Source organism: Theropithecus gelada, chromosome 4, assembly GCF_003255815.1.
Source record: "Theropithecus gelada isolate Dixy chromosome 4, Tgel_1.0, whole genome shotgun sequence".
Taxonomy (NCBI): domain Eukaryota; kingdom Metazoa; phylum Chordata; class Mammalia; order Primates; family Cercopithecidae; genus Theropithecus; species Theropithecus gelada.
Genome location: NC_037671.1, coordinates 148,117,558 through 148,141,998, shown reverse-complemented (window position 1 = coordinate 148,141,998; position 24,441 = coordinate 148,117,558). Strand labels below are relative to the sequence as shown.

Below are 24,441 nucleotides of genomic sequence, written 5' to 3'. Positions count from 1 at the left end.
TGGCGTAATTTCCCCTCTGAGAGACATTGTAAATAGTCATATTTATATGCAAGAATATTTATCATTGTTATCAAGTAATAGTCAGGGAGTTTGTCAATAGAAGGAAGAGGAGTTAACAGCTATTGTGCTTGACGTCTTGCTAAATACTGCAACTATTTTTTATGATCATCCTATGAGGTAGTTTTAATGATCTGTTTTTATAGAGAACACAGAGGTGCAGTTGCTAATACAAAGTCAGGATTCAAATCCAGCACTGTCCCATCCTAGCACTTTTATTTCCTGTGCCACATGCCTCCCCTATGCCTGATTCATATTTATGAAATGCCAGCTTAAATTATTAGTACCAAATTTTTAAAACATGTAATATTTTTTAAAGTTTTTACTATGTCAGTTACTTTTCTAGACTAAAAGAGCAGAAATTGGCAAACTCTTTTTGTAAAGGGCCTGTTAGTAAATGTTTTAGGTTTCGTGGACTGTATGGTCTATATCACTCCTGCTCAACTCTGCCACTGTGGGAGGAACGCATAGACAATAGACAAAATGCAATACGAAAACGAATGTGTGTAGCTGTGTTCCAATAAACTTGAGTCCTAGAAAGGGAGTAGGTAGCAAGGTAGACAATCAGATGAACTTATTTCAGATTTCAGATGCAGAATACTCAAATTCATGAAGGACCAAGAGGTCGCTTTGAGTCCCAAGACTCACACAGGTTTTGGGTTTGCTGGAGTATATAACTAGAAGGGATGAGTGATGGGAGCTAGGGTTTCTTAAACGTCGTGTGTGCAATCTTTGATATTCATCTATTTTTTTTTTTTGTAATTTTGAAGCTATACACAGGGCCTTAAATGTAGAAGTGGAAAATATACATACAATATGATCTATTATTTTTGCTTCAACCTCACGATAGCATGTCTATTGCACTTAGGATTTTGCTATAGGGTACATTCCCTTAAGGGCATTTACTGAGTACTGCTGTTTACCTTGAATATTACATACTTTCACTTTCCATTGATCTTGGTCACCACAGAAGGAAAGGTCAGTCACTAATTTATATTTGAGGAAAATGACTAGTTTTTAGACAAATGAAGTGATACCTCTAGGGTCCCTCAGCAAACTCTTCTTCCAGCACCCAGTTTACTGTTCCATCTACAACTTTTTGCTATGGAGCCATAGTATATTCTTAATGTCTTATTAAAATAATCTGATAAGACCTTTTCTAATTATTCTTTACTTTCAGAAGAACTAAAGTCATCTTCAAAGGAAAAAATAATACAGGAATACCTTGAAGATACTACAGATTTAGTTCTAGATCACTGCAATAAAGTCATTATCTCATTAAAACAAATCACATTACTTTTTGGGTACCCCAATGCATATAAAAGTTATATCTACACTATGGAGTAGTCCATTATATATACAATAACATTATGTCTAAAAATATATACATTCTTTAATTTAAAAATACTTCATTTCTAAAAAATGCTAACAAACATCAAAGCTTTCAGCAAGTCCTAATCTTTTTGCTGGTAAAGAATCTTTCCTTGATGTTGATGTCTGCTGACCGATCATGGTAGTGGTCGCTAAAGGCTGGGGTGGCTGTGGCAATTTCTTAACAAAAGACAACAATGAAGTTTGCTGCATCAATGGACTCTGTCTTTCACAAAAGATTTCTCTGTACCATGCAACAATGATAGCATTTTACTCACAAGAGAACTTCTTTCAGTATTGGAGATAATCTTCTACAACTAGGCCAGTTTTTTAATCTATTAATTTATAAATATTCTAAATCCTTTGTTGTCATTTCAACAATGTTCACAGCATCTTTACCAGGAGTAGTTTCCATTTCAAGAAACCACTTTCTTTGCTCATCCATAAGAAGCATCTGCTCACCTTTTCAAGTTTAATCATGAGCTTGCAGCAGTTCAATTCCATCTTCAGGCTCCACTTCTCATTCTAGATCTCTTCCTATTTCTATTCCATCTGCAGTTATTTCCTCCAATGAAGTCTTGAACCCCTCAAAGTAATCATGAGGGTTAGAATCAGCTGTTAAGGAAATCCTGATAATATTGATATTTTGATGTCCTCCTTTGAATCCCAAATATTTTTGATGGCATGCAGAATGGTGAATCCCCCAGAAGACTGTAAATTTACTTCATTTATATCTAAGAAAAGAATCACTAGCTATAGCTTTGCAAAAACATATTTCTTAAAAAATGACTCTAGAAATAAAAATTACTCTTTGATCCATGGGCTACAGAAAGGATTTTTGTGTTAAGGGGCATCAAAAACCACATTAATCTCCTTAAACATCTCTAACAGAGCTCTTGAGTGATGAAGTACATTGTCAATAAGCAGAAATATTTTGAAAGATATATATATATATATATATTTTTTTTTTTTTTTTTTTTTTCTGAGTAATAGGTCTCAATAGTGGGCTTGAACTATTCAGTAAACAATGCTGTAAACAGATGTGTTGTCATGCAGGTTTGTTGTTCCACTGATAGAGCATAGACAAGGTAGATTTAGTATAATTCTTCAGAGCCTTGGGTTTGTCAGAATGGTAAATGAACATTGGTTTCAACTTTAAGTCACCAGCTACATTAGCTCCTAATGACAGCTAGCCTGTCCTTTGAAGCTTTGAAGCCAAGCTTTGAATTCTCTAGCTATGAAAGTCCTAAATGGCATCTTCTTTCAATATAAGGCTGTTTCATCTACTCTGAAAGTTTGTTGTTTAGTGTAGCCATTTTTTCATCAATCATCTTAGCTACATCTTCTGGACACCTTGCAGTGTATAGCTTCTACATTAGCATTTGCTGCTTCATCTCGCACTTCTATTTTATTTTATTTTATTTTATTTTATTTTATTTTTTGAGATGGAATCTTGTTCTGTCACCCTGGCTGGAGTGCACTGGCATGATCTCGGCTCACTGCAAACTCCGCCTCCCTGGTTCACGCCATTCTCCTGCCTCAGCCTCCGGAGTAACTGGGACTACAGGTGCCTGCTACAATGCCCGGCTAATTTTTTGTATTTTTAGTAGAGACGGGGTTTCACCGTGTTAGCCAGGATGGTCTTGATCTCCTGATCTCATGATCCGCCCACCTTGGCCTCCCAAAGTGCTGGGATTACAGACGTGAACCACCGCGCCTGGCAACCTTGCACTTCTATCTTATGGAGATGGCTTATTTCACTAAATCTCATGAACCAACCTCTGCTAGCTTCCAATTTTTCTTCTGCAGCTTCTTTACCTCTCTAAGCCTTCATAGAATTGAAGAGAGTTATTGCCTTGGTCTGGATTATGCTTTGGCTGAAGGGAGCGTGTTGGTTGGTTTGATCTATTCAGACCACTCAAATTTTCTTCAGATCAGCATTAAGGCTGTTTTGCTTTTTTATCATTTATGTCCTCACCAGAGTAGCACTTTTTAATTTCTTTCAATAACTTTTCCTTTGCATTCACAACTTAGCTGTTTGGTGCAAAAGGTCTAGCTTTTGGCCTATCTCAGCTTTGAACATGGCTTCCTTGCGAAGCTTAATCATTGTAGCTTTTGATTTAAAAGAAGAGATGTGTAACTCTTCCTCTCAGTTGAACATTAAGAGGCCATTGTAGGGTTATTAATTGGCCTAGTTTTGATTGTGTCTCAGGGAATAGGGAAGTCCAAGGAGAGGGAGAGAGAGTAGAGGAGGCCAGTCAATGGAACAGTCAGAACACACACAACATTTATCAATTAAGTTCACCTTCTTGAATGGGTGGGATTCATGGAACCTGTAAACAATTAATGGGTGCAAACAAATACAACAGTAACATCAGAAATCACTGATCACAGATCACTGTAACACATGTAATAATAATGGAATAGTTTGAAATATTGTGAGAATTACCAAAATGTGACACAGAGGCATGAAGCAAGCACAGGCTACGGAAAAAAATGATGCCAATGGACTTGCTGGACACAGGGTTGCTACAGCCTTCAATCTGTAAAAGTGCAGGATCTGCAACATGTGATAAAGTGAAGGGCAATGAAAGGTTGTATGCCTTTACTTGTATTCTTTTAATTTCTCACTTCAATTTCCAAATCTCTTTAGGGTAAGTTCACTTAGTAACCAGTCAGTCTTTCATCAGGATCCACTGCAGGGCAAATTGGTTTTGTCCCATTCACCAATAGCTTGCTTTAGGTCATAGAGTCTGAGAAGAATGTGACTACAGAAAGTGTCATATAAAAAATAATAAAATCCTGTTTCATAGGGAACACTACTAGAATAATGAGCTTTATAAAAGACTTTTATTCAAAAGAACTATGAAAAGTACAAATGACCAATGGAATAAATTAATAAGTGATTTCATTAAAATGTTCTGCTTTACATAATTAAGACTTAGATGTTATAGATTATTCTCAGTTTAAATTTCATGAGAAATAATTTGAAGGGCACCAGGAAATGTTACTATTTAGCTGTAACACCCATTTTACCATTATTATGAATTCCAAAGACTCAAAAATGGTCATTATTTTCTGTATAAAGAACTGTGAATCTCAAGAAGGCATGACTTAATGCTATTTGCATACCACAGAGGCATATTCTGGGTGGAGTCATGTTCTAGAATTTTTTTTTTCCACTAGTTTGTTTGCTTTTTGTTTCAAGGATCAGGCCTTCTTGCTAGAGAATGGGATTTGTTCATTTCACAACTTAGAATTTCTCAGGATTAATTGATAAATTTAATAAGCTTGATTTTTAAAAACTAAAGTCATGCTAACTAAATAATACTAAAAATATATTAAAATGCAATTTTTGACATTTCACATTATAACTTTTCAGTTGTTTATTAACCCTAAAATGATCCCTATATTTTAGGTTCTGAGAGTAGTGGATTTTGTTGAATAAATTATCATAGAATCATTTAACAAATATTATAACCAGGATTTCATTCTGTTTGGTAACATTCATGCTTTAGACATTTTTAAATCACTAGATAAACATTTTCTTCTTCTGGGATAAGTGAAGAAAGTGGGTTTCCTTTGGAGAAACATTTTTTTTTTGTAAATATTTTAATTTAACAATCAATTTTTACAATGACACGATGTAATTAAATTATGTAAAAGCTACAACCTATACTAAAACTTTCTCTGAAAGCTCTATCCTTCACAGAATTGAAGAGAGTTAGTGCCTTGGTCTGGATTAGGCTGGATTAGGCATCCATAAATATTGATTTTTGATGAAAGAATAAAACATGTGGTCTTTTACAGTTTATAGATTCATAAGGTATAAATAATAGGATTATTTGAATGTTAAAATCTTATTTAAAGAATCTAATATTGCCGGGCGCGGTGGCTCAAGCCTGTAATCCCAGCACTTTGGGAGGCCGAGACGGGCGGATCACGAGGTCAGGAGATCGAGACCATCCTGGCTAACACAGTGAAACCCCGTCTCTACTAAAAAAAAAATACAAAAAAAATAGCCGGGCGAGGTGGCGGGCGCCTGTAGTCCCAGCTATAGGGAGGCTGAGGCAGGAGAATGGCGTAAACCTGGGAGGCGGAGCTTGCAGTGAGCTGAGATCCGGCCACTGCACTCCAGCCTGGGCCACAGTGCGAGACTCCCTCTCAAAAAAAAAAAAAAAAAAAAAAAAAAGAATCTAATATTTCAATTTATTGAAAAAATGAGTAATTTTGCACAAATAGCTGCATTTAATATCTGGTCGAATTGCAGTTACTTTGAATTCTGACATTCTATCATTTCATTAAAATATGTTGATGGCATGTGCCTCACCGACCTATGGTGTTTGCACGTATGTGCACACATGCATACATATTTTAAAATATACACTTTTCTACATACAAATATTTTTAATCCAGCCAACCTAATTATGACCAGAAGCCATCCCTTGGATGATTTCTGTTTTTAGCTACATCTGGAATTTGAGAAGGAATCAATTTCCTCTACAATTTAATCAAATTTTATTTTACACAATTCATTAATAGTAATGCCTTAGGTATACATTTAACTTAAACTTTTAAAAGATAATTTTATTGTATGGTGAGGAGACCATATAGCATTTGTCATAGGTTGAGTTGTATCTTCCCACATCCTTATGTTGAAGTTCTAATTCCCAGAAACTCAGAGGATGATCTTACTTGGTCATAGTGTCTTTACAGAGGTAATTAAGTTAAAATTAGGTCATTAAGGTGTGATCCAATCCATTATAACTGGTATCCTTACGGAAAGGGGAAATTTGGAGACAGAAACACATAGAGGAAGAATGCCATGTTAACATGAAGCCAGCCATCTACAAGACAAAGAGAGAAGCTTAAATGGATTCTTGCCTCACAGACCTCAGAAGAAACCCTATCAATGCTTTGATTTCAGACTTCCGCTTCCTCCAGAACTGTGCGGCAACACATTTGTGTTGTGTGTAAGTCACTCAGTTTGTGATATGTTGTTATGTCAGCCTTAGCAAACTAATATAGCACTTTTTTTTTTTTTTTTTTTTGCCAGATGACAAGTCAGGCTTCATCCACGGTTAAGTTTTGGTAATCCCTACTCATATGATGGCCTCATTTTATTACTGAAGTGCTCTTACTGAGACATTGTGGCTTCTGAAACGATGGAATATTTCTCAGAAGTCATATATACCTCCAGAAATCTGGCTTGAGTGACGATTTTCAGTTTCACTGGTACAGAGATGTTATATAAGCCTATAGCAATGCAAATTGTGATCAATTTTGGGGCTAGCATATTTTCCATGATGGTTTTCTTATGAAAACGGCCTTAGCAAAACTCTTTAATGATCTGGCTCTTTTGATGATCTGTAGAGTTTTTGAAAGAAGACATGTTTATCGGAAGTAACATGGGTAAAATAATTGATACTATTTTTGAAGAACTTCCTGTAATACTGAACAAGTGAGTTTAATATTCAAATTTGAATATATAATGTGTATCCCTGTTGTTATCAGATTAAGAAGGAAAGTGATTTTTATGCAAGAAAAAAAAATGATTCCTAAACTGTTTTTCATTTCTCTTACTTTTTTCTAAGGTAGAAGCAGACATTGAATGGCAGACATCTTGCAGAGTGTAACCCTAGATCCATACTATTCAAGGGAGGCTGCTTAGTAGTTTCCAAAAACACAAGCTCTAAAGCAACCACAATTTTATAAAGCCTATTTTACTGAATCAGCTATGGCTTGCTGATACTGATGCAGTTGTAGTGCTTGAATAAGCTTAGTAAAATAAAGCTTATGAAGCTCACTCCACAGAAACTACTGCTTTGAGTGATTTAAATGTCAGAAATGTGGGCTTGTCATTGTTTTTTTCCCAGTAAAATCCTATTCAGATAAGCTATTTGAAATGATTCGATAGGGAATTCACTCTTCCGTGTAATACTGACAGTCCCAATGCCTAGAGTCCACCCTGGACTGACCCCAAGGAAAGTGACTTCCTCCCCGTCTCTAGCAGTAATACAAGGTTGAGTCCCCCGACAGTAAATACCAACTTGGTTCTTAGAGGACAAGGGTCTCATTTTTCATTTATTTTTTAACCTCCTTTAGATGCTGAGGATGTAATTTTATCTTTGGAATACTTAATAAAATGACTGCCCTCCTGCTTAGTAAAAACTGAAATGTTAAGTAGTGTGAAGGGGCTAGATAGAAAAAGTCCATTCATTATTTTATTTATATCTTTGCTTTTAAAATCAGTTTCTATCAGCACTGCAATTGCCCAGAGAAAAAGCCTTTTATTAGTTGCCAATGAGTGGCATTTCTTCCTCACAAAAAATTTAAGACCCCCATCTTAGGTCTATTTGGATGAGCAGGATGAGAATGTTGAAGACTAAGCAACACACAGTACTTTGAAAACTCTGATAATGAGTAGACTTCAGAAAATTGGTTCTTTTTAACTCTTCTTTTTCAGTTTCTTTTCATATCAAAGAGGAAAAGAATACTTGTCCCCACTCTCTAGATGTGTGCAGCTTTATCAGCCTGTTTCTAAAACTGTGTGAGTTCCTTAGAAGAAAGGTGTTGTATAAAGTATTATTTGTGTTTACCTAATTGCTTGCTCTTTTGAAATATGGGCATGAATACCTTAATGTTCTTTTCAGAAGCACATAAAGGAGCTTCAGGCTCATTTAAAAGTCCTTTGAAAGGCACAGGAAGCTGCTGGTTATTTTCTTCATAGATTAAATGATAAAAACAAAACACATAAGAAATCTTATCTCCCTAAATTTTCAGGCTGCATTTTCATCATAAAATATGTGTATTTCCTTCATGAGACATGTATACTCAATCCAGAAAGATAGAGGTTTGGGCAAAACTATCATGATCTGTTCTAAACCTTTTAAATAACTTAATAAAGATTTGGGCTGGGCATGGTTGCTCATGCCTGTATTCTCAGCACTTTGGGAGGCTGAAACAGGTGGATCATCTGAGGTCAGGAGTTCGACACTAGTCTAGCCAACATGGTGAAACCCTGTCTCTACTAAAAATATAAAAATTAGCTGGGCGTGGTGGTGCATGCCTGTAATCCCAGCTACTCAGGAGGCTGAGGCAGGAGAACTGTTTGAACCCAGGAGGTGGAGGTTGCAGTGAGCCAAGATAGTGCCACTTTACCCCAGCCTGGGCAACAAGAGTGAAATTCCATCTCAAAGAAAAAAAAATTGGGGTTCAAGTAAAACAAATATAATAATATGTTAATACAATGGTGTCCACATTTAAATATATTTTTGTTCTCACAAAATTCTTAAATATTTTATTATATGAGAGAGAAAAATACTCTGTGGATTTGTTTTCTACACAATTGTGGTAATAGCATTAATTCTGGAGTCACTGAAGAAAGTGTCAATTTATATTACTGATAAATTTATATTACTGATAATTAAAGATGCATGAAAGTAGACATACTTTATTATACTTTTTTTATATCAAAGCTCTTGGGCTACTCAATAAAATCAGTCATTTCCCTGTTTACTGATTATACACTTTAATACAGTGGTTTCCATTCTTTTTTGGCACCAGACACCGGTTTTGTGGAAGACAATTTTTCCACAGGCCAGGGCAGGGGGCATGGTTTCAGGATAAGTCAAGCACATTATATTTATTGTGCACTTTATTTCTATTATTATTACTATTATTATTATTTTGAGATAGAGCATCACTCTGTCACCCACGCTGGAGTACAATGGCACAATCTCGGCTCACTGCCACCTCTGCTTCCTGAGTTCAAGCAATTCTCCTGCCTCAGCGTCCCAAGTAGTTGGGACTACAGGCATGAGCCACACACCTGGCTAATTTTTGTATTTTTAGTAGAGACGGGGTTTCACCATGTTGGTCAGGCTGGTCTCAAGCTGCTGACCTCATGATCCACCCGCCTCAGCCTCCCAAAGTGCTGGGATTACAGGCATGAGTCACAGCGCCTGGCCCTATTTCTATTATTATTACACTGTAATATATAATGAAGTAATTATACAACTCACCATAATGCAGAACTAGTAGAAGCCCTAAAGTGTATTTCCTGCAACTGGACAGTCCCACCTGGGGGCGACTGGAGACGGTGACAGATCATCAGGCATTAGATTCTCGTAAGGAGCACACAACCTAGATCCCTCCGATGCACAGTTCACTACAGGGTTCATGATCCCATGCGAATATAATGCCGCTGCTGATCTGACAGGAGGTGGAGCTCAGGCAGTAATGCAAGCCATGAGGAGTGACTGTAAATACAGATAAAGCATTGCCTGCCCACCCACCACTCGCCTCCTGCTGTGTGACCTGGTTCCTAATGGGTCTATGGCCTGGGGGTTCGTGACTCCTGCTGTAACATATCTTTATTCATATACACATGCGTATTAAAAATTGTAATTATTAAATTTTCACTACTTTTCCAATAAATGGATGGAAATTTCCTTATAAGTAGAAAATATGACTACTTTTGTTTATATTTAAATATATTTTGAAAAATAGGTTGCTTCATCACATTTGCCTGAATACTGAGAAAAGTAAAATTTAGAAAAGAAACTTAGGTCTTAGTTCTTGCATTTCCATAAATTTCCTGAAAGTAGCTATTGGCAATATGAGAAATCTACCATTTTCTGACTATAGTTTTAAGCAGAAGCTTTATATGAAGTACTTATCATTATTAGTGAATACATCTACATGAACTTATGGTTACCTTGTGTGCCTTTGAAGGAGGGGGGCTGTCATACTCTCTTACAGGTAATAAAATAGAATCTATTGTGACACAATAGTATGATTATGACTCCATATGGGGTAAAGCAGCAGGAAATGATTAATTCTTAAGGAAGAGCTGATTTCCATGAAAATATCTTTAGGAAAGAGAAAGTAAAAAACACACATTAGAGTCAACAAATCATGGAAAGCTCATGATTCTGAAGCATTCAGCTTAGTATTTTTTTCCAAATTGAAATGGCATATCATTACTCAAGGCTTTTGTGTTTCAGTGGGTTTGCAATTCAATGACAATGGAACAATTTAGTAGCAGGACTGCTGGGGCTAGGTAAAGTTTTACTTGTGCAAATTTGGCCCAAGAAGAAACTATGTCAACACAAACATAAAATACTAGAAAATTAATTTCCCAAATGAACCGAATATAGCTCATGTATCTTATGTTTATCTTATTCAAATGATATTTGCTAAGAATCAGAGCCTTGCTACTATTTCCGTGAGATTGAATCCACATAATTTGGGAGATTTTCTGCAGATTCTTTTCCAAAACTTCTAACTCACAAAATTGGACAAATCCTGAAATGGATTATCTTACTGCATGAGACTTCCTGGGTTCATGAGAGGAAGATGAATAATTTTTCTAGAATGAACCTGATTCAACCTGTCAAATTAATTTTCATAAAAGGTCTGTTCATGAGTCATATTAATTTTTATCCCTAACCTGGCCCACTATATATAGTGCCCTCTGACATTTTGATTTAGGCTACTTGGGCATGTAGTGGTAATAAGAAATCCTGGCCACGATTTCTGTTATTTTAACATGAAAGATATTTATTCTATTAAAATGGCTATGCTTATCAAGTTTAACATATACTAATAGTCTTTTAGAGCATTTCTTTAAACATTTCAAGAAAAAGAGACATACTATGGACTGGTTTGCATCCAGCCCTGCCCCATAAAACTTATATGTTGAAATCCTTACCCTTAATGTAATGGTATTTATAAATAGGGACTTTTGAGAGGTAATTAGACAAAGTCATAAGGGCAGGGCCCTCATAATAAACTTGGTGCTCTTATAAGGAGAAACACCAGCGATTTTGCTCTCTGCCATATGAGAACACAGACAGAATGTAGCCATCTACCAGCCAGGAAGAGAGGCCTCACCAGTACCCAACCTTGCTGGCACCCTGACCTCAGAGCAACCTTCAGACGCTGAGAAGTAAATGTCTCCTATTTAAGCACTCTAGGGATAGTATTTTGTTATGGCAGCCCAAGCAGGCTAAGACCATGAATCATCACACATTTGTAAATTGATAATCAGATTTTTATTCCTTTTGTAAAGTAAAAATAAAAATCTAAACCCCCCAACTTACTGAATGGCTCCTTCCTCTCTGCCAAGGGAATTCCAAAGTAAACCTGAAAAACTAGTTCAGGTCATGATGGGAAGGAGGTGTCAGACATGTCTCCTTATATCCTCTTCCCTTTGGAATTCAGGTGCAACTGGCCAGCATTAACATTAAAACAGAGATTTTAAGAGTTACAAAACAGACTCTTTGTAGCAATAAGATACCAGATCCCAACTTCACTAGTATAGCGTCACATGACAGATAGCAGACCCTAAAAGAAATAAAAATATTTTACCCTAAAATACTTTTGACATATTTTGAAATGGCCTTATTAAGCTGTCTCTTGTAGAAAATCTACATTCTGTAGAGAATTTCCCTCCCTTTCCAGATCTTATCCTGATGCAGGAGAGAGTAACTGAGAGTCTAGCACCTTTTTGGGTTTGGTAAGAGACATTTGCCATCTATTCTCTCTGAAGCCTTCATCTACATAACAAGAACCTTGATCTCCACAACTCCTTATCTTAACCCAGACATGCGTATCTATTGATTCTGGGTTCTTAGATAATAACCTTACTCTTACTTAACTTTTTCAACCAGTTGTCAATCAGAAAATCTTTGAATCTGCCTATGACCTACCCCCTATTTCGAGTTGTCTCACTCTTCTGAACTGAACCAATATATATGGTACATGTATTGATTATTGGCTTTGCCTGTAACTTTTGTCCCCCTAAAATGTGTAAAATCAAGCTGTAACCCATTCACCTTTGGCATATGTTCTTGGGACCTCTTGAGACGTGCCTTGGGCTTTGGTCATTTATATTTGGCTCAGAATAAATCCATTCATTTATGTTACAGAGTTTGATTCTTTTTGATTGGCCATCTACACATTTAATCTCTTCAATCTGGTTTTAGAAACCTCTCCCAGATGTTGCCACTTGGAAATTTAAAAGCTTTAATAACATCTGAAATTGTCTCCCTACAAAAAGTTTTCTCTGCTTAATGATTGACATTATTTAGGTAATATATGCTTTCTTTCAGTCATTTTTCTCTAACCCACTAGTCTTTCCTCTACGGTTGTAGCCTTCTTTGGACCAGCAAAACTTTGCAGTTCTTATGAGATTCTCTTGAACAGATATGTTTTTCCTTCTACCATTAGCATACCTCTCATCTCAATGTTTTCTCATATCATGAAAATGTTATCTTTGCTACTTCATTTATTTCTCTGATTAGAGTTCACTATGTACCGCATAACCTTCTATATGCAGAAATATTGAGGTTATTTAACATGACAGTTTTTAAAGCTGATTTCCTGTAGCAACACTTCTAATATTTCTCATATTTAGTAAGTATCGGGACCTTATTGTGCAAAATGTGCTATGAAAGTGCTATGAAAGGATAGATGACTTGATCCCTACCTAGTGCCTTGTTGAAGAACAAAGAGCTATAAAACAGAATAATTTTGTTCACATCACTGTATTCATCAAAAAATGCTATAGTATTACAAGTAAGAACAGTAGAGTTCAGGCCAAAAGATTAAGGAAATATTGTCAAGGAGTTGACATCTGAGGTAAATCTTGGAAGAGGAGTTTAGATTTATACAGTGGGAATTTAATAAGATTTAAAAAATAAATACAGATTCATCAGGAACCTTTGGCCACTTTAAATTAGTAAAATGCAATGGGTTTCACCTGTAATGTCTTAGGAATTCAATATCTCTGGTTTCAAAAAATGAATTCTAACCAAGTGTGGTGGCTCTTGCTTGTAGTCTCAGATGCCTGGGAGGCTGTTGGGAAAGGATCATTTGAGGCTTGGGTTTGAGACCAGCCTAGGCAATATAGCGAGACCCTGTCTCTAAAAATAATAAAAAATTAGTTAAGAAATGAATTCTAGTTTTCAACCTAAAATAATCAAAAGTATCACCATCTCATAATTTAAAGAGAGTTTCTTCAAGTGCAAAGTGTGAGAATGGACCACTTGGAAACACCAACTACAAAGGAATGGAGTCAGTGTTCCAAAGTAGAGATGCTGAGGCTTTATTTACATAGAGAGGAGCTCTAAGCAGTTTTCCAACATTATTTATACAAGGTTGTTGCACAGTTGCAGCTATTTGATTGGTGATAGGCAGGGCTTCTTTTTGTGAGGGTGCATTTAATATTTTTTTATAAAGGGTATAACAATCATGGTTTTCTGTCATCTGTTCTAAGCAAACCAGGACAACAAAGAGGAAGTTAATCTATAACAATGTCATTAGGAGGCAAGAGGTTTTCCCCTGATGTCATTTAATTCTCTGTAGCCATTGCAGAGAACAAGAAAAATATGTAGGTAAATTAATCTATAATCTGAGAAAAGAAAGTGTAACTCTAGGTAACTCAGATCACAGTCCCATCTTTCTCAAGGCTTAAAGTATTTTTGGGGGGTTCTAAATTTTAAATTTTAGCTTTAAAATTTTACTAGCTTTTAAATGTTACTGATTTTACATAGTTATGCTCTAAGCATTGCTTTTCACCTTTAAATTCAATTTGCTATTTGTAGAAAAACTAGTATTCTGAATGGTGAGGACCTGCTAAATTGAAAATGTAAAGTCAAAGACCAATAACCAGCTCGGAAATGGACTGAAATGGTCAGTAACAAGTACCCTACTGACCAAAAAAAGAAAAACAAAACAAAATGCAGGACCAGATAGATTCACAGGTGAATTCTATTATTAATTGATATAAAATGAAGAGCTAGTGCCATTTCTTCTAAAATTGTGTATTAGTTCCTTTTCATATGACTATAAAGAACTGCCCGAGACTGTGTAATTTTTAAAGGAAAGAGATTCAACTGACTCACAGTTCAGCATGGCTGAGGAAGCCTCAGGAAACTTACAATCATGGTGGAAGGTGAAGGGAAAGTAAGGCACCTTCTTTTCAGGGCAGCAGGAAGGAGAAGTGCTGAGTGAGGGAGGGGGCAGAGCCCCTTATAAAACCATCAGGTCTTGTGAGAACTCACTCATCACAAGAACAGCATGGGGAAACTGCCCTCATGATTCAATTACTTCCACTTGTTCTCTCCCTTGACACATGGGGATTATACGCATTACAATTTAAGATGAGTTTGAGTAGGCACACATAGCCTAACCACATCAGAGGCACTCCTCTCCAACTCATTATATGAGGCCAGCATCATCCTCATACCAAAACTTAGCAGAGACAGAACAACAGAAAAGAAAATTTCATGCCGATATTCTTGATAAACATTGATGCAAAAATCCTCAACAAAATCTTGCAAACCAAATCCAACAACGTATCAAAAAGCTAATTGATCACTATCAAGTAATCTTCATCCCTGTGATGCCAGGTTGGTTCAATTTGATTCATCAAATAAATGGACCCAAAGACAAAAAACACATGATTATCTCAATAATCATGAAGAAAAGGGTTCTGATAAAATTCAACATTCTTTTATGTTAAAAACTTTCAATAAACGAGGTATTGAAGGAACATACCTCAAAATATTAAGAGCCATCTATGATAAACCCACAGCCAACATCATACTATGGGGTAATAGCTGGAAGCATTTCCCTTGAAAACCAGCACAAGAAAAGGATGCCCTCTCTCACCACTCCTCTTCAATATAGTATTGGAAGTCCTGTCCAGGCAAGAGAAAGAAATAAAGGGCATCCAAACAGGAATATAGAAAGTCAAACTATTCCTATTTGCACATGATGTGATTCTATATCTAAAAATCCCAATAGTCTTGGCCTGAAAGCTCCTTCAACCGATAAACAACTTCAGCACAATGTCAGGATACAAAGTAATATACAAAAATCAGTACCATTCCCATACACCAACAACAGCCAAGCTAACAGCCAAATCAGGAAGTCAATTCCATTCACAATTGCCACATACACACAAAAACCACCTAGGAATACATCTAATCAGGGAGGTAAAAGATCTCTACAATGAGAATTACAAAACAAATGGAAAAACATCCCATGCTCATGGTTAAAAATAATCAATATCATTAAAATGGCCATACTGCCCAAGGCAATTTATAGATTCAATGCTATTTCTATCAAACTACCAATAACATTCTTCGCAGAACTAGAAAAATATTTTAAAATATATATAAAGCCAAAATAAGGGCCCAAATAGCCAAGACAATCCTAAGCAAAAAGGAAAAAGATGGAGGCATTACATTACTCAACTTCAAACTATACTACAGGGCTACAGTGAGCAAAATAGCATGGTACTCATACAAAAACAGTCACATAGAACAATGGAACAGAATATAGGGCCCAGAAATAAAGCCCCACACCTACGACCCTCTGATCTTCGACAAAACTGACAAAAACAAGCAATGGGGAAAAGATGCCCCATTCAATAAATGATGCTGGGATAACTGGCTAGCCATATGCAGAAGATTGAAATTGGACAACTTCCATACACCTTACACAAAAATCAACTCAAGATGGATTAAAGACCTAAATGTAAAACCCAAAACTATAAAAACCCTGGAAGGCAACCTAGGCAATACCATCCTGAACACAGGAATGGGCAAAGATTTCATGACAAACATACAAAAAGCAATAGCCACAAAGGTAAAAATTGACAGATGAGATCTAATTAAACTTAAGAGTTTCTGCACAGCAAAGGAAACTATCAACAGAGTGAACAGACAACCTACAGAGTGGAAGAAAATTTTTGCAAACTGTGTATCTGACAAAGGTCTAATATCCAGCATCTATAAAGAACTTAAATTTGTAAGAGGAAAACAAACAACTCCATTAAGAAGTGGGCAAAGGATATGAACACTTTTCAAAAGAAGATATATATGCAGCCAACAAACCCATGAAAAGAGCTCAATATCACTGATCTTTAGAGAAATGCAAATCAAAACCACAATGAGACACTATGTCACACCAGTCAGAACAGCTATGATTAAAAAGTCAAAAAATAACAGATGTGAGATCGCAAAGAAAAGGGAACACTTATACACTGTTGGTGGGAGTGTAAATTAGTTCAACCATTGTGGAAAGCAGTATGGTGATTCGTCAAAGAACTAAAAACTAAACTCGTTCAACCCAGCAATCCCATTACTGGGTCTATGCCCAGAGAAATAGAAATGATTGTACCATAAAGACACATGCATGCAAATGTTTTGCAGCATTATCACAATAGCAAAGACAAGAAATCAGCCTACGTGCTCACCAAAGACAGATTAAATAAAGAAAATGTGGTACATATACACCATGGAATACTATGCAGCCATAAAAAGAACAAGATCTTGTCTTTTGAGGAAACACGGATGGAGCTGCAGGCTATTATATTTAGCAAACTAATGCAGGAACAGAAAATGAAATACCGCATGTTCTCACTTACAAGTGGGAACTAAACTATGACAACTCATGAATGCAAAGAAGGGAATGACAGACAATGGGTCCTACTTGAGGGTAGAGGGTGGCAGGAGGGAAAGGAGCAGGAAAAAAATAACTGTTGGGTAACGAAGCTTACTACTTGGGTGATGAAATAATCTGTACAACAAACCCCCGTGAAATGAAATCTCCCTTGACTTGCCATTTCCAAGCCACCAGAACTGTGAGAAATATTTGTTGTTGATAGCTACCTAGTTTATAGTATTTTGTCAAAGCAGCCTGAGCAAATGAAGACACTTGCTGTGATTTGCTAACCTACTTCTCAACAGTGTTAACGGCATATAACAGATGTTCCTTCTTATTTTAATTCCTGTAAATTAACTTTCCCCCTACCTTATGAAGTTTGCATTTTCTTTTTATTATTATTATTATTATTATTATTTTAAGTTTGGGAGTACATGTGCAGGTGAGTTATATGTAAACCCATGTGACATGTCGCCTGATACTTTTAACGAAAGCCCTACATTGCCACCCACTCCATCCACTGTTCCATTAAGTGAATTTCTTTTTCTAGTGGTGGGACTAGAAATGGAACCAGTCCTTGTTTCCCAGATCTCCCTTTCCTGGCAGTAGACCTTTACTGCTATGGTCTGAATGTTTATGTCCCTCCAAAACACACACTGAAATCCTCACTCCTAAGGTGATGGCATTAGGAGTTGGGGCCATTGGGGAGTGATTAGGGCAGGAGGGTGGAGCCCATGAATGGAATTAGTGACTTATAAAAGTAGCCTGGGAGAGACTCCTCACCCCTTCCACTTAATGGAACAGTGAATGGAGTGGATGGGTAGGAAGGAGTGCTGGATAATGTTAAAAAATAAATAAATAAATAAAAATAAAAATAAATAAAAAAGAAAAACCATATATATATATATATCAACCTCAGCAGACATATTAAGTGGCAAAAACATCCTCTCAAACTGCATTATGATGATCATATCCCAAAAACCTGGGAGAAAAGGTGGCAATTTAGGGCTTTCATTAAAAGTGTCAGGAGACTAGTTTACATTTTGTAAACACTAGAATTGGTAAAAAAAACATTTTAAGTTAAATAATGAATTTATTACTTTTGAGCTTTATCTGCCCAAGTGTCTTTCCACTTGAATTTCTATGAAGTTCTTATTTACATGCATGTGTTTTGGAACACAAACAATATAGCAAGGGTCACTCTTACATGTGATTGGGAATTATGTTCTTAATGTAATTTGGGAATAACACATATAATGTCATCAGTAGTATATGCTTCCTCTCTCTCATTTGCTCTACACATCTTGAAAGAGAGATATAGCGTAAGAGTACTACACTAACCACATTACAGGGTGAAATGCAAAATTCATAATTAATGCTTTTATGTAATGAGAATGCAGTGTTTCATTTATACCATTCTAGAATGCAGGTGTCTTCCTTGAGCATCCTGAAAGAGATTGCATTGTCAGCGTCCCATAGGAAAAATAAGGAATAACAATATGGAAGTGCACTTGGCAGTTTCTTCATCTGATCGATAAGGCATCATGCGGTTAAGTGACTTCTATCAGGATGCTTATGGCTTATTCTTCTTTGTATAACCTGACTCTGGAGCCAGTCTTTGGATCCATTATATAAGGAACCCCTCCTTTTACACTATAGGAAAGAGTCATATGGCCATTAAGTGAAATCCCTACTTCTTTTGAGGCTGATTCTGCCTGACAATCAAAATTTTGTATGAGATCAAAATGAATAGAATTAAAAAGTAGGCCTGGAAAGTGCTTCACATATCCTAGCTGCTCTGCTCCAATTCTGAGATACCAACTTCCAAGAAGCATAGCGCATGTCAAATTGCTCAGTAATATTTACCTCTCATTTTTCCTGCCATATCAATAACTAGCTCTTGTCATCTTTAAAGTGCTTCTCAAACATTAAATAATCTCAGATTACACACTCTGTTCTTTGCATTTATCTTGACCAGCTGTCAGAGAAGGCAATTTATTCCCTCTCAATTTTATTCCTCTTGGCTCTGTGTGGCTTTTGCAGTAAATTTGAATGGAAATTGAAAGGTACAACTTAATGTGTTTCATAACAAGGGCAACACATAATTTTCTTTAAGAAGGATGGCCTTCAGATTACTTTCAAATTGCTTATAGCTTTGTGGTTGTATATTCAGAACATATTTTCATTACCTTTGAGTCATGATTAATTCTTAAGTGGAAATTTTGAGGGTGTGAAGATTTAAAAAGGACAATGAAAAACATAACTTAGTATTAATTTATCATTTTCACCTATTTAATAGTTGTACCATAATTGGATTGGAAGGATCATGAAGTGAATAAAAATTTAGAATCCATATTATGTCAGTTGTTTAAAAAACATAAAATTCATTTTCAGCTCAGAGCTTGCATTTCTGAATATTTATATTTTCTCAATTTTTTGATCAAAAAAAGGAAAATGTGTGTGTGCGTGTGTGTGTGTGTGTGTGTGTGTATATATATATATATATAAATAAATATAAATTCATGTTCTGTTTTAAAGGCTTTGCCTTTTTATAATGTGACCAGGATTCAACTAATTTGTATCAAATCTCAGTAAAATTACTCCTTGAGTTTCAGTATACAAAGCAGGTGTGTGTGATACTGTTTACAGAAATAGACTCTAATATACAACTCAATAAAGTGAATCTGAAGTGCAAAAGCAATTCTTGTGTTCTCTGCTTAGTGCTAGTAGGAAGGCTTCCAGTGGTTAAAACACTGCAGATTACAACATATCAACTTTCAGGTGGGCCAGTCCTAAACACTCATAATTGGTTTACTTTGCTGCAAATCATTATTCCAAAGGTTTGATTCACTTGTAGCCCCACTTGGGTCTTCAATTGCATTTCAAAGCACTCCTATCATTCATCCATTTTCAGAACTACCATTAGGAGTGATGTGAATTTGGCACAATAATCAATGAGAAGGTATTATATGACTCCTTTTACATTTTTCCTTCTTGAGCACCATCTCAAGTGCAGTTTGTAAAATCTGAGTTTTAGAGGTATTTTTTCATCTTGCTATCATTTTCACTAAATTGAGTTCATGAACCTTGAATATGTATTCCACAGTTTTTTTTCGGAAAAGAGATTTGTTGTCGCTATTGTTAATTCCTACCTAAAGTAATTTAAACATCTTAATTAAATTATTTTGCCCCTGATGTTCCTTATCAGCTTTTGAATTTTTTGAAAATATGGGGCTAAATTTATCATTGTTATCTAAAAACTAATTTAAAAACTAATTTTGTTTGGTTACTACTACCTATTAATATGTACTCTTGAATGCATTTGATTTTCTTTCCTGATTAGTCATAGAATTTCATGTTATTTATCTCATTTTTGTAAAGAGAAGGATAATATTATTTTATGACTAAAGAAACTAGAAGAGTAAAGTACTTAATTTTGCTGGCAGTGTTATTTCTTTCTCCAATACTTAAAAATTATCTTATAAACTGGATTTATATTACAAGCATCCTGTGTACATATCTGTTTGAAAGGTTCACATATTATTTTTCTAATTTAATGAATTCAGTTATAGTGATAATGTTTGCACCGTAATGAAATAACTCTATTTGCTATAGATCATCTTTCTTAATTTTGCTAATAGGGAAAAACAGCTTCTACTTATATGGATAAATTATACTCTATGTTCCTCTTTGCCTGTATTACAAGAAATAAATTAATTGAATGGACAGGATGCCAAGGAAGTCAGAGAATTCTTTTTTGATTCCCTGAAAATATCTTAGCCTAATATATGTGCTTATTAAATGGAAACAAATGCCTTCATCTATTGAAGAGCTGGTGCTTCCACCTTTGTTTCTGAGGTTAATCCTGCCTTTTGGGCCATTTCTTAGAGTGACATTGGTAGTTGTATTAAGAGTCACAGTTGTGCTGATAGCAATGAAGGTGATGATGTAGTAAATGAATATAGTGGTGATGATAATAATGATTATGATGTAGTTCAGTAGTTGTTGCACTGTCACTTATTAAATGACTACCATGTACCAGGAAATGTGTCAAACAGTTTGCGTGAGTTATTTCTCCACCATCATACACCTGCAAATTGAGTCTTACCAATCTCACTTATCAGATATAGATGCTTCTCACTCAGAGATGTAGTGTAGAGTGACCTTCTAGCCATGTGGGTAATGCAGAGAGAAGCCAGGAGTTAATTCCAATCTCTTATCTATAATGCCCAAAGCATAAATTTTTTGCTTGACTGTTTCCATGAAAAAGCTAGACATACCTGAAAGGAAGAGTTTTGATAGTAGAGCAAGAGACTGATGGAAAGAAGCACTTTAATTCCACCCTGACTTCAAAGAGCACAAAGGCTAAAATCTTCCAATTATTATTGGACACATTATAAGAGAAACTACAGCAACTCTTTCCAGTTGGGTAAAATTTACTTTATGAAAAATGTTAAAGAAATTTGAAAATTTAGATTTTCTTATGTATCCATCACACAGAAATGTTGCAATTTTGAGATAAATAGTAAAATTGAAAAAATGTAATCATGTATTTTATATTGAATCAAAGTTTTCTTTTTTTTTTTTTTTTTTTTTGAGATGGAGTCTGGCTCTGTCTCCCAGGCTGGATGGAGTGCAGTGGCGCGATCTCGGCTCACTGCAAGCTCTGCCTCCCGGGTTCACGCCATTCTCCTGCCTCAGCCTCCCGAGTAGCTGGGACCACAGGCGCCCGCCACCTCGCCCGGCTAGTTTTTTGTATTTTTTAGTAGAGACGGGGTTTCACCGTGTTCGCCAGGATGGTCTCGATCTCCTGACCTCGTGATCCGCCCGTCTCGGCCTCCCAAAGTGCTGGGATTACAGGCTTGAGCCACCGCGCCCGGCCGAATCAAAGTTTTCTTTCTTGGCATGTAATTCTTAAATTATTATAGATAATGTGGTCTACATTTTAATCCCCCCCAAAATATGTTTTTTAACTGTGCTTTTGGCAAAAATATTTGGATTGGTAGAATTTTGTTTTCCCTTAAATATTCAATTACTTACTTCACATCTGTGTAATTTGGGATTTTAAGTGCTATGAACATCACTTGAATTTTCTGCTAGGTCTTCAATTGTTCTTAAATGTAACATGAAACAGTTGTTTCAGATGATCTCTAAGTTACTTCTAGATTTAACTTTCTATGAGTCAAGAGTGGCCAAGATAATCAGACATGTCTTGTCTCCATCCAGGAGGCTTTCTAGCCATATGGTAGTATCAATTTTATAGAAGAAGAATGAGCTACAACATTATTAGATGTATGTTCCGTATATAAAAATAGCATTAAAATAAAAGGTAAAGAGTCATCAAAAAAAGCCACATAAATATTAAAGTGTTACTATCTTATGTATATGTGTATGTGCAATTTTATAAACCACTAAAAGGAGGTTTACAGAAAAATGGAGGAAAAACCCACAAGAAAAGAAATATCAAGGAAAAATAAATATATAAATAGCTCATTCCTAGTAATTGAATAACTGCAAATAAAACCCAAATCTTCTCTTATGTCATTGCAAAAATTTTAAACATCACTAATAGTATTGTCAAGGATAAGGTAATACAACTACTGGCATACACTATTTTCAAAAGATACTAGCTTTCAAATACGTGCGTGTATTCTCAAAGGTATAAAAGCGATTATGTTATTTGTCCCTGGAATTCTATATTTAGGACTTTCTCCTTAAGAAATAAATAACAATATGTGCTGAGAAAATTTCTGCTCTGTCCCACAGTAGAAAGCTTTTTGATTAAATTATGCACGGCCATAAAATTACATGTCATGAAGCCACTTAAGTGGTGTTTTGAGAAATACATAATGGCAATAAAACACAGTTCTGATATATTGCATAGTATAAAAGTAAAAGACAATGTGCTAATGACTTGTCAAAACCAGATAAATCATATTTATATATTATATGTATGTACAGAAATATAGGTGCAAAATATTAACAGTGGTTATTTCTGGGTGGTGAGATTAAAACTGTCTATCTACTTATCTATTTATTTTATTTTTGTATTTTTTGAATTTTCTCTCATGAACATGTGGACTCTTAAAATCAGGAATATAAGAGTTACTGGATATAGTAAGATTTTCTAACATCATTCTCTTAGATCTTCTGTGCCCCTACAAACAAACAAACAAACAAACAAACATGAATGACCTCATTAGATGACCTCACTAGATGGGTCAATTATGCAATTAAGTTAAAATATTCGGAAGAAGTTTTATCCAGTTGAACCATTTTATCACTTGTGTTGATTCTCCCTCAGAGGACTTGGGAGATGAGAAATGCTGATTGTATGAGCACAGGAGTTTTAGGGTGAACAGGAAATGCTGAGGAGAAAATAATGTGCTAGTGGGCAGGAAGGCTTTGTCCTGCCACTAAGGAGTTGTGTCTGTTCTAGAAAGTGGTATAAACAGGTTCAACTCATATAGTCAGTGCTCCTTTTCATCAATATTTAACGTGAATTTCTAAATTATATTTTCCTTTCTGAATGTTTGATTAGGAAATGCATCTACAACCACAACTGTGATAGACAGCAAAAATGGATCTGTGCCCAAATCCCCTGGAAAAGTGCTGAAGAGGACAGTCACAGAAGATATAGTGACCACGTTCAGCTCTCCTGCAGCCTGGCTTCTGGTCATTGCCCTGATAATCACGTGGTCAGCTGTTGCTGTCGTTATGTTTGATTTAGTGGATTACAAAAACTTTTCAGGTAAGATCCATGAAATTTGGCATTAAAATTAAAATTAATTCAAATGGAAAGAAACAGTGTCCCCTCCAGTTCTTGTTTGGTTTCTCTTTCATCTTAGTGTGAGAAAGAAAGCACCTCACAAATGTGCTTGAGGATCACTGAAATCTGTTTCATTCTTCTCCTTTTCGTCCTGTTCCCTTTCTTTGTCTGGGGTACTTGTTGATTTCCAATGAAATTGATATCCTTATTTGCAAGAGCTGAACAAAGGCTGAATGTTGCAGTTCATCAAGATCATAGTTAAAAAGCTTGGGTGAAAATTTCATTTGGAACTGGTACTTTATCAAGCATTAATAAGGAATAATTTGTAGGTTTTACACTTGGCAATATAAAACCAAACCAATCGAAAAACTTTTGGACAAACGGAAAATATTTTAAAGCATTTTTTAAGCCCCGCTGTCATGTGGTCCTAAGCGTACTTGCCAGACAAACTCTTTGCTTCTCCCACCAAGCCATTCTATTTCGAGTTCCTGAAAATAAAGAGAGTTTTTCACAAAATTACATGTAATTGTTCATTTTTTGTTTAGTGATATTTTACGTATTTTAAACTGTATTTATCTATTTTCACATATGATACCCTCTATTGACTGTGAGCTCCTTAAGGAAAGGAATCAGCCAAGTGCTCAGTAAATGTTAAATGACTATTGATGAGTTAACTTATTCTTATTACTTTTTTTACCATAAGCAAAAACATTTCATTAATATTTTAATGTATTCTCTCATATGTACTCTCCCCTCCCCTTTTTTCTTTCTCCAACAGGAGGAGA

The 24,441-nt window shown here is 35.7% G+C and overlaps 1 protein-coding gene across 2 annotated transcripts in view; it reads left to right on the top strand.

The window, feature by feature from the left end:
• Positions 1-24,441, top strand: part of TRDN (triadin) — a 129,965-nt gene that overhangs the window by 37,855 nt on the left and 67,669 nt on the right. For both annotated transcript variants that reach the window (XM_025382981.1, XM_025382982.1), the window contains exon 2: positions 23,429-23,638. In XM_025382981.1, the coding sequence (XP_025238766.1) occupies positions 23,429-23,638 (210 nt within the window). The remainder of the gene's footprint in view (positions 1-23,428; positions 23,639-24,441) is intronic.